Source organism: Mixophyes fleayi, chromosome 2 (assembly GCF_038048845.1).
Source record: "Mixophyes fleayi isolate aMixFle1 chromosome 2, aMixFle1.hap1, whole genome shotgun sequence".
Classification (NCBI taxonomy): Eukaryota; Metazoa; Chordata; class Amphibia; order Anura; family Limnodynastidae; genus Mixophyes; species Mixophyes fleayi.
In genome coordinates, this window is record NC_134403.1 from 272,849,686 (window position 1) to 272,861,983 (window position 12,298).

At 40.9% G+C, this 12,298-nt stretch overlaps 1 protein-coding gene across 1 annotated transcript; it reads left to right on the forward strand.

Moving 5' to 3' along the window:
- The first annotated feature begins 297 nt into the window (after positions 1 to 297).
- Positions 298 to 1,287, forward strand: LOC142139941 (olfactory receptor class A-like protein 1). The gene has a single exon (XM_075197807.1). It carries the CDS (start codon positions 298 to 300, stop codon positions 1,285 to 1,287), a length of 990 nt encoding a protein of 329 aa, XP_075053908.1.
- The last annotated feature ends 11,011 nt before the right edge of the window (positions 1,288 to 12,298 follow it).

The following is a 12,298-nucleotide window of genomic DNA, read 5'->3' on the forward strand; positions in this document are numbered from 1 at the left end:
GAGATATCTAAATGCACAAAATAGTACACACTGAGGATCATTTACCATAAAAGCAGACTCGCAGAACATCTTTGAAAATTAGATGAAAAAACTGTATTTGTACTAAATCTTCCCATTAATTTCCAATTTATAAATATTATTATGCTCATGCCCCATGTGAATGCAATATATTACACTGCTATGCACTCACCTTTGTTTAATATTTTAGTTGTGTCCCACTTTTTCGATATGAAACAGTCCAACTTATGACAAATACCCAAATTTTTTGTTTTGCAGGTTCCTGACTCAGAAAACCTCATGGAAATCAGACTTCTCAGAGCCATTGAATTTGTTCCCTTGGTGGTGATCGGGATTCCAGGCAATGTCTACATTATGCTGAAATTTATCTTTATTAGGATCGTGGATAAGAAGCTGCTTCCAACCAATATTATACTAATGGTTTTAGCTTTAATTAATCTTCTTGTTCTTCTGGCTCGAGTGACTCCCCAATACATGTACACAATTGGATTAGAAGGTTTACTAGATGATGGCAAATGCAAACTCATTGTTTACACCTACAGAGTGAGCAGAGCCATGTCTATTTCTATTACCAGTTTACTTTGTTGTCATCAGTGCATCCTTATTGCACCTACAACAAAGATCTGGATTTATCTGAAGCCAAAGATGTCTCAAAATATGGTGGCCATCATTATAGTTATTCTCTTTGTTAACCTGCTGCTGTACCCATCTAGTGCCATTTATGCCCAGGCCAAGAATAACTTAACAAATTCACCATACACAATCCATCTGGTAAGCTGCAGAACAGACTTTTTGACTCATATCTCTTATTTCATCAATGGGATACTTCTAGTAATCAAGGACTTAATTTTAGTGGCACTAATGTCTTTGGCAAGTAGCTATATAGTCAATATGTTGCTCCATCACCAGCAAAATATTAGGGTCATTCGGAACTCAGATAATGGTCAAAGCAAATCAGTTACGTACAAGGCTGCTAGAGCTGTCATATTATTGGTCGTTCTCTACGTGGTACTGTTTGGACTAGATATGTCTATGTGGATTTACTCTTTGTTCAATTCAACCCCAGATATGAATGATGCCAGAATTATACTTGCCTGCTCTTACTCTGCCTTAAGTCCGGTAGTCATAATTCCGACTAACCCTAAATTACAGTTTGAGACAAATTGTTTGAAAAGGTCAAAATTGCAGGGTAATAGCGATTACAAAGACTCAGAAAATAAAACTCAATTAAGCTGCATTAGCAATGACTGCAGTGAGAAAAAATATTGATGTTTGAAAATTAACTTCAGTAGGAAAAATATTGATATTGTTAAATTAGCTCTATTTTTTTGTCTTTGGAATATCAAGTTGATTTAAATACTTTCAAATCTGATGTCATGAATGCATTTATATGAATGTATCAAGTGTTGCATTAGTACTTATATGTTATGATGAAGTTGTCAATAAACTAAGTTTTCCACTGTTGTAAATTGTATATGGTAAGAACCTTTTATTTAAATTGTAGCTCAGGCAAATGTCCATTGGAAGTCCATTCAGAACGGTCATTTTGTAGATATAAGGCAATTAACATTATAATAACACTTGACATTTCAAACTGAAAATCATGACTACTGCCTTAAGTCAATACAGATACATTCCTCATTCATAAAAAAACAAATAGATTACTTTACTAAATTGTATTACCACTCCACTGTGCTTAAAGTCCTATACCTATCCTATCAGTACTGTCCTACGCCACAGTTTAATATATGCCACATGATAAGTCTATTACTTGAGAGAAAATGAGAGAAAATTTTAACTGATGAAAATATTTAACATAAGGAAACTTGTAGGCAACAAAACTGCATCTTCTCTAGCCCTGAAATGGACTTGAAATTTATTCTAGGTCTGTTCTACCTACCAAAGTACAAACTGCAAATAATTAGGGTGTGTGGGGGTGAGCTACATAAACATATGTTTGTTCTGTCAAAAAAACATGGGTAAAAACTATTAGCTCAGTGATCACTAGAACTGAAAACTAAACCAACGTGTCCAAAAAATCAGCAGCGATAACTTAAAGTTAAGGACAACCTGTATTCACAGGTGAACAGGAAAATGCCAGCAATCTCTCTCTTAAGCTGGGCACACACTACAGAAGTTTCCACCAACTTTTTATGCCGATTGATTTTACATCCGATCGTTGGTCTAATTGCTCGGTCCATGGACTGCAAACACACTAGCCTTGTTTTAAACGATAAAGGGAAGAGCGGCCGTCCCGCTAGCGACTTTTTACAGCCATGTTGTCGTGAACAATGATTTTAATTTCGCACACACTGAAGCAACATTTGCGGTGCATGTAACGATAAACCAAAGACATTAGCATAAAGGGGCAGAGCTTTGACTATAGTTAACACCCAAAACCTCATAAAAAGATAAGGCAACACTGTCTCTTCATTCATTGTTATTTTTTAACTTACGATGGATACAGTAGAAGAACAAAAAGCAACTGCACTTTTACTGTTTGCTGTGGCAAGAAGACTGCAGGTACGGAACCAAAGAGAAATAAGGAGAAAGAATAGATCCAAACTGCCAGAGCAAAGACTGGTGGTAACGCTAAGATTTTTGGCAACAGGGAGGACACTGGCAGATCTGAAATACAGCACAGCTATTTCACCTCAAGTTCTTGGTATGATAATACCTGACACCTGTGATGCTATCATCGAAGTTCTCTGTGATCAGTATATGAAGGTTGGTTAAAAGCAATAGTATTCATTCTAAAAAAAATAGAGGTTTATTACCATACATAAAATTTAAAAAATACATTTAATTTGTAAAGTGTCCTGCACAGTGGCTAAGTAGTTAGCACTTCTGCCTCACAGCGCTGGGGTCATGAGTTCAATTCCCAACCATAGCCTTATCTGTGTAGAGTTTGTATGTTCTCCCTGTGTTTGCGTGGGTTTCATCCGAGTACTCCAGTTTCCTCCCGCACTCCAAAACATACTAGTAGGTTAATTGGCTGCTATCAAAATTGACCCTAGTCTCTCTCTCCCTCTCTCTCTGTCTGTCTGTGTGTGTGTGTGTATGTTAGGGAACTTATACTGTAAGCTCCAATGGGGCAGGGACTGATGTGAATGAGTTCTCTGTACAGCGCTGTGGATTCAGTGGCGCTATATAAATAAATGGTGATGATGATGATGAAAGTGCAAGGCAATAATTATTTGTACCAGAACAGCAGTTTATAATTGTTGGTAGTGCAAAATTTTGCTTGTGTCCATTCCAGATGTGTCCCCAGTGTGATGTGATGTCAGTGATGTGTGGATGCCGCACCACGTGGGGCTGGTACAGGCAACGCAAATTTACATACACACGCCCCCCAGGTCGAGGAAATATCAGAGGATTGTCGTGGATTGGTTGGAAATTTATACACACTACACAACGGAAAGGAGATAACATGTTGATAACATGACCATAAATCCCACCCCACAAGCTAGGTGCCTATGTGTAATCCTTGACTCACACTTATCCTTTGTTCCCCACATTGACTCTATATCTAAATCATCTTACATACATCTAAAAAACATTTCCAGAATTCCCACATATCTCACGCAAGACACTGCAAAAACCATAATTCATGCACTTATCATCTCTCGCATTGACTATTGCAATTCCCTCCTTACTGGTCTTCCCCAAAACAGACTCAATCCCCTACAATCTATTTTGCACGCTGCAGCAAGATTAATTTTCCTTGCAAATCATTATTCCTCTGCTGAATCACTCTGTATGTCTCTACACTGGTTGCATGTTTTCTATCGAATCCAATATAAAATAGTTTTACTAACCTAAAAGGCCATCAACAAAGCTGCACCAACATACATCTCCTCTCTTGTCTCAAAATATCTCCCAACTCGGCAACTCCGTTCTGCACAAGATCTGCGTCTCTCGTCCACCCTCATTACATCCTCCCATTCCCGGTTGCAGGACTTTTTTCGGGCTGCACCCACTCTATTGAATTCTCTCCCTCACACAATAAGACTCTCCTCTGGTCTACAAACTTTCAAGCGTTATCTGAAAACCCACCTCTTTAGACAAGCTTATAATATTCCTCAACCACCCTCTTAACCTCACTACATTACCCTATTACCACCCGTTACACAATTTCACACAAGACAACTACCCCCTGACCAACATTGTTGTGTGACAGAATCATTTAGCTTATGAGTCACGTTTACCTTTGCAATCAAATGGAAAAGAAGAGCAGTACTACTTCAAAGAAAGGCACACTAGAGGCACGAATATTCAATCTAATGGTGGAAAAATATCCCACACACACACAAAGGAAATAATTTTTCTTGTGCGGGGGATATTCTTCAATACTTACTGGGCTGAAATGCAAAATGTAGACTTAACCTCATGTGTTAAACTCCCATTATCCCATAGATTGTAAGCTTGCGAGCAGGGCCTTCTCACCTCTTTGTCTGTTTTACCCAGTTTGTTTATTAATTTACTATGTTTGTCCCCATTTGTAAAGCGCTATGGAATATGTTGGTGCTATATAAATAAATGATGATGATGATGATGATAATAATGAAGGAGATTGTAGCAAAAATATTGAACGGTACGACCAACCAAATGAGGCGACGATCGTCCATTGGGGCAGACTTTTGACCATCGTGTCACTACACACACTGACCCGACTTTCAAACGAGCGGTCGTATGCCGGCTGGTTGAGCTGGTTGGACAAAAACCCTATAGTGTGTACCCAGTTTTACTTATCCCTAATATATGTTGACCAACTGCTGATTCCCGTCCCTGCTCCACCCAACAGTGCAAAAACTCCTGAGAAAGTTGGTGGAATCCAATTGAGGCTTAAACATCCCCACACATTAGTAAAAATTCTATTTATAGCTCCCTTAGCACTTACTGACTGAGGTCAGTTGATGCCCAGTTCATCAGTCAAATCTTTGGTAAATATTTATTGATGCTCTGGATCCTTTCTTCATGTGATAAAAGAAGCTCTCCTCTTACCCATAACACCAGGACACAACAAAGTAAAATATTTTCATAAGATCCTTTTAGTTTCCATAGCTTGTAATTTATTGAGAAATCTTTGATCCTGCAACTGGTAAATACCAGCACTCCATAGAAACAATGGCAGAGCTGCCGCCACTACAGGTGGTGCAGCCACTGCAGGGCTTGGAAGGGAAGGGGGACCAGCAATGCCAGATCACTCTCCAAAGGCCCCACTTTGCTTTCAGAATGAGCTAGACTGGTGCATGTGCAGTGAAGTCACAGTCGGGATATCTTTGTGCATGCGCAGGGCCTGATCAACCACAACGCTGATCAGGCTGCAGCCTGTGACGTTGGGTAGCTGTCAGACAGAGCGGCCCAGGGGCCCGATGCCCCCTGCCCCCCCCAGGCCCAGCCTGGGCTGATATATGTGACTGGGGGGGAGGGGTCTGATGTGACTTGGGTGGGAATAGCTGCAGGGTGGAAGTAAGGAAAATGGCTGCAGAGGTGGAAGGTGAGGAAAATAGTTGCCGGGGGGAGGTAAGGAAAATGGCTGCAGGGGGGGGAATGAATGCAGGGTGGGAGGTAAGGAAAATGACTGTAGGGGACAATGGCTGTAGGAGGGGGTAAGGAAAATGGCTGCAGGGGAAGCAATGGCTGCAGGGGGGTAGTGAAAATGGCTGCAGGGGGTATTTAAAAAATAGAGCAGCTTTGGGGGACATAATCTCATGATTGTGTGGCGGTTACATGGATGCTCTCTGTGGTCTCAGCAATCACTAGAATACTAAATATTAGTGAGATGGGGCTGGTTGAGGTTTGCATTTGGTTGACCACAAATGTTCAGATATTGCTTATATATGCCTGTACAATGGGGTACTTTTATCTGGCTGTAATCAAGTGTTTTGTTTTAACTAAAGGGCCTAATCATTCAGGGTTTGTTAACATTTTGCATTATAATAAAGTTTTGCATTTTCAAAACAGGACGCCAACTTTCCAGAAGCCAGCGAGAGGATAACAAAGCTGCAAGAGGGAAGAGCAAGAACAGGTAAGAGACAATGGCACAATATGTCTAAATTTCAATGCTGGAGAATACACCTGAAAATTTATATTCAGGAGTATTCCTTTACACCTATATATTCGGGTGTGGGGGGGGGGAGCGCTGCGGCCGTATTAGCCTAGGGCGGACAGAACCCTTAATCAGGCGCTGTACATGCGCTACAGCTGTGCATACTCAGAAGATGCCCCTGCTCTGCTCTCTGCCTCAAGTCCTGTAGTCAACTGTTGAGTTTATCATCAGCAATTTAGAGTTGCAGAGTCAACACGTCACAGAAGCTTTGTTAAAGACAGCTTAAGTAGTAAATACAATGAAATATTAGTTATTAATACGGACAATACATTCAGAACAAAATATTTTAGTAGCTGAAAATATTATTCCGTTCAGTACATCCTTATTCAAATGCTCCCACAAAGGATTTGATGGGACATGATGGCATTTATCCCTCCCTAAGACTTTGAGTTCCCTTTCAAAATTTCGCTATGGGGCCCACAAATTTCTAATTGCATCTTTGAGAAGAAGCAAGAAATAAAAAGGCATTACAGTTAATTCATAAATTAATATTAGTGCGGCCGGATATTCGAATTGCCTATTTGACATTTCCATTTGCTACTTTTTGCGACTACTGCAAAAAGAAGATTTTTATACCGTTAAATGACTGACATGGAGGTGTTTGTATTTCATTAAATTTTATATGTAAAATTTGACTTTTTAGTTTATTGATAACACTGTCAAGACACTTTTTTCTCTTTTTGTGCACAAATAGGATAATGCGGCTTTTGTATTTACTATTACACTATTGTGAGCAGTGCCGGACTGGGACTAAAAATCAGCCCCGGCATTTAAAGTACACAGGCCCACCTTAGGACTAGAAAGAAAGAAACCGTGTGCCGCCGCGCAATGCCAGAGCCGAAAAGGGCGTGACCACATTGTGTTGTGGGTGTGGCCAACATGGGGTATTGATACATACATTATAATAAAACATTACATTTATCACGCCCTCCCAGCCACATCACGCCATCCCCCCAGACACATTATGATACCTCCAGCTAACTGTACTTATCTATGCTTCTGGTGCTGCTGACATCCATCAGGGTGGGAATTTTCTATAGAATGAGCAGGGAAGCTCTTAGTCTCACGAGATTACCAAATCAACCAAATTAGAGCTCCTCGGCTTGCTCTGCAGGCTGTGTACTGTCCAGGAACTGGGAGCAGCTCTTCGCTCCCTCCTGCTAACCAGAGCTGGATTATCACTCGGGGGGGCACGGGGTATTTCAGACAGGGGGCCCCTATTATGTAACATTGTTATCATTTTAGACAACTGTTAGACAAATACACAGGCAATACTGTGTGCACTACTGTTAATTGCACGCAGCTCTGCCTTCACAAGCAGTATAGTGTGAAGCGGGACATACCTCCCAACTGTCCTTGTAGTCAGACCAAATCTCACTAAACGAGACAGTCACCAAAATTCAGTACTTGACCACCAGATTCAGGACAGTTGGCAAACAGTCCTGCTCTCTCCTACCTGTTCTTCTCACTTTAACCATCTGTGGCTGCTGGGGTCTTTAGTTGCTGCTTGTCTGGATCCTCGAATGCTGGAGGCCCTATTTGGGGAAAAAAATGGGTACATGTAATCTAGAAAACTCCAACCAGCCCTGGTGTTTAATCAATGCAACCCATGTTTTATAATAAGGCCTCCCTCCAGCCTCAACATTAAAATACTAGTATTCATGTTTAATAAATAAGCCTATTTACTTCTCTGCAAACAACCCCAGCAATAAATTAAATAGCATTTACATTTAAGAAATATACCTATTTCCTGCAAGCATCACTGTCATTAAATAATTCCTATTCACATTTAATAAATAGACGTTATTTTTTTCCCAAACAGCCACACTTTCAATTAATAACCCCTAAATCATATTATGCCCCAATAGTGCTCTAGTTCATACAATAGTGGCCCAAATGATAGTGTACCACAATACTGCCCCAGTTTATATTATGCCATAATAGTGCCCCCAAATCATATTATACCATACAGTAATGCCCCAAATCCTATTATGCCATACAGTAGTGCCCCAAAATAATATTTTACCACATATAAGTGCCCCAAATCATATTATGCCACAGAGTTAACATATTAACAACACTAAATTATATTTTCCAAAACTGTGAGTCTATATAAACATCCAGTAGGAATAATTATGGACTACACAGCATCCCCCCCCCCCTGTGTGGCAAGCTTTCTCTTCTCCCCCTCCTCCCCCCATGTGGCACCCTTCCCCCTCACCCCCCGTGTGGCATCTTCTCTTTTCATCCCCCCCCCCTTTGTGGCATTGTGTCTCTTCCCCCCTTTCCTGTTTTCTATGTGGCACCCCCCCCCCACACACATTTTAGTGTACTTACCTTTTCATCTTCTTTTCTCTTCTTGCTATCTTCTGCTTTCTTTTTCTGTTGTCCGCTCCTCTGACCCGATTTGACAGTGCAGCGCGCAGCGCTGCACATGTGATCTGGTGGCTGGTTTCTGGGGAGGTTCCGTGCACTGACTGTCCATCTGACCATCGGCCCATCTGGCATTTGATCCTGATTGTGAGGCAGACATAAGCCCGATGCAGTAATACTGCTGTCTTCTAAGTTACATCTTGGAATGCACGTGACTCAACATGCACGCGCACATACACTTTTGCTTGCAACAGATGAACAATATGCATCCAACTTTTAAAGAGGCCCAAAATAAGCAGTAATCCTTTTGGAAACATTAACTGAACCCTATAAAAACAAAATATTAAGCCTGAGAACTGAACCATTTGGTGTCTGTTAATTTCATTATTTGTGTTTGTCTACCACCTACCTCATCTGTATTGTTTGTTTCATCTATACCTAGCAGAACATTGGAAATGTTCTATGCCCCTGTAGGAAACAAGTAAATACTGCTCAGTCTACTTCCCTTTTACTCATTTATATACCAGGGTCACAAAGTCATACTGTTCAGCCATGTGCTTAGCTTTGCACACCTATGCAGTCCCTTCATTGAAAACAAAAATGTTTATGAAATTATTTTAAATGCTTGCCCACGTTATGCCAACGAGAGCAACAAATCCCCATGGTCACACTCAATTCAATAGGCTCACTAGTTCTCAGGACTGACCATGGAAATCAGTGGGGTTTGCTGAACTTTCTAATGCTTTAGTTTTGACAGTAAAAGAGTACAAATTAGAAAACTTGAAAATGAAAGAGAACATACACATACACTCACTCAATGTATCTGCTCTTTGCTGCTGAATCTCGAGTATTTAGCAAATGTCTTTCATTAATGGAATCTCAGTAAAAATACTTATAAATGTCAGGGAACTTAATCCTTTACCCTCACCAATGCCACATAAATCACTGTGGTGAAAAACTCTACTAAGTAATTATTTTTATTTTTCACACTTGAAATAGTTAACTCAGAATGCTTATTTTCCTACCAATTAAATGGCATAGAAACTAAAATTAATTAAACTACTGGCAATCTAATGCTGTTTCATTACATTTGGCATACAACATAAAGAAAGGGGCGGGGGTGAAGACTGATATAGAACCACATCACAAGGATACTAATACCAATAAATCTTGCCCAGTTGCAATAAACTTACAGAACTTTGAAATCGTAGTATTTTTCAATTACTTTTGCATCCTTTATGCACCAAACTAAAATGACACTAAGGCCTCTAACCCACTTGCGTTTTCCATGGAGTGGTCTCCATTGACTGCCCAGTGCAAGTGCATACATGTCAAAAAGAGTTTTTATATGCAGTGTCTCTGCTGTTTTCCTGTGTTTCAGTGTTGACGGTGCAGTGTCGTCTGTAGCTGATGTTGTGGCAGATTCTAACACATTGTACTTGTCACTGTTGATGGTGCACTTCCACCTTTCATCTGTAATTGGTACTGTAAAACACCTGCTGGTCTGGTTTTGTCACTTTCTTGGGGTCATGATGTAGTGTGGTACCCCTACCCTTCTGCTCCAACTATGGTGTGGGTGTGGCATCCAACACAAGAACACGTAGGTGTTTACACGCAGATACAGATACACTGGAGTGGACACTAGTGGCGGTGTAGTGTAAATTTAAAGAAATATTGGGCACAAGGACATCTCAGTTGAAAAATTAAGAAACTTTATTCAAAGCACCTTCTCTATTTGCACATAAGCATAATTGTTGCAGTAACATTTTGTTAGAAGATGCCAACTCTTCCAGAACACACTTATCAGCAATAAAACAATACTGGCAGTTCACATACATAGTGCTGTGGGTGTAGTTATTGCATAGCAAACAGTCAGAGTAATATTGAATACAGGCATACAGTTGGCATGGAGCAAAGATTCTCACACTCATCTTGTGCACTTCATCCCCTATATCATGCACTCTCCTTTACAGCTTTATCCACATTTCCTTCATGCAGCAACCCCATCTCACAGTGTGTGGGTACTTTCAATAAGGGTTCCCATCCTGTTGCTGTATAGTAATCCCAAATATCCAGGGAACTTCCATTATAACTCTACTGATGCTGGCAACTAATATTTATGGAATACTTCCAGACTGCTTTCAGAATTCTTTCAGTTCAGCCTCACAATATCTCACAACTGTCCTCTGATGTACATAAGAACCTCCCTTCCATTATGGGGCAAAAAAAATCTCAGTGTCCCATCTGGCCATGGATCCTCTCCCACTGTGCTGACACTCTTAATTACTTGATCAAGGGACTCTAATGAGTGGGGCTCTCTCCCTCCTTTCTGCATACAATGCTCTCCTGTGGCAGCAGCCACACACTCGCCTCTTTTAGGTGGCATTTCCTTAATGACACTTCCCTCTCAGGATTTCTCTTACAACGGATGAGACTCTTCAGGATACTACCCCTGAAGTGGGGATTCCCCCTCTGTCTCTGTCCCTCTCTTAGGAGCTTTCACTATAGCCCTGTGGCATCTGTCGCTCCTCCAGGCTAAACTGTAGCCAATGTGGGTATGGGTCTGTTCCAAGTCCCCAGTAAGATGGTCGCCTTCCCCAGTGTTGGGAAATTAGAGTCTCAAATTAGACTCTGGTCACCACGAGGCTGAAAAAGCCAGTGCTGGTATTTTCAAGCATTGTGGCAAGCATCACTCATTTTCTTGCAATGATGTGGCTCTCTGCATCATAACATGTACACCCACGAGGCCCTTATCTCATCATCCTACAGCTCCTACAGTGGGCCACCTATATGTAACTGTGACTGGATCACTTTTATAAATATCTTATGGAATAAATTTATTTAAAGGAAATAGCACAGAGCATTTATTTATATAATTGCAAATGCACTTATATTTTGGTAAGGGAAATCTTTATTTCTGAGTCCAGGGAAGAAACTTGTTTGTTTTAACCTTGCTAGAGGAAATGCATTGTATATATCTGATACAATAAGCCTTTGTTTAAGAAAGTCTTTTGTATATCTTGGTGTAAGGAAATGCCTTGTTTGGGGTTTTGCAACTTTTCTTGGGGAATTCTTTTTTTTGGAGAAAATGTGTATTCTGCAACTGTTGGAAGAAAGCACCCATGCTAATCTCATGTTAATTAGACCTTTTAATGTGAGTGTCCAATACCCCTTAATGGAAAAAAAGGGGTAGTTAGACTTGCTGTCAGATGTCCACTGTGTCCAAAATAAGAAGCAGGAAATCACAGCAAGGTTTTAGGATATCACAGATAGGCGTGGGTGTTGTTGGCTTTGCGCTGCGTGTTGATCCATGTTTGGATGGGCAGGTTTGCGTCCTGATTCTGGGGATGGCCTGTGGGGCTGTGTCTAAGCCCCACAGGCCATTTTACACTGAAATGTATGATTCTGATGTTTTATCTGACCTGAGCACTGATACCTTTAATCAGTAGAACTGTCCTTGTCAGGACACTTTAGTGAAATAAACATCACTCTCTGCTTCAAGACCCTGCTTAACAACTTCTTCAATATTGCTGTAATCCTGTGACCTACAGATTAGACCCTAAATCTAATCCGTCCACCGGCTGTTCTGAAGTTTGGACCCAGCTCCTAGTACCACCGCTCTGCCCGGTACCCAGTAGCTCTGGCCAGTGTGATAGACCAGAGGGGATCCATCTACAGCACCCTGATCTATAGTAAGTGGTCAGGGGTACCAACCAAAGTGTTTCTTGCACGGTAGTACATTAGCAGCGACAATTACCCAGAAGGAACATGGTTCTGGATGCCATAAAGGAGTCC

Bases quoted from the DNA above. Each gene is read 5' to 3' on its own strand.
- LOC142139941 (XM_075197807.1), top strand. From the start codon at position 298: ATGGAAATCAGACTTCTCAGAGCCATTGAATTTGTTCCCTTGGTGGTG.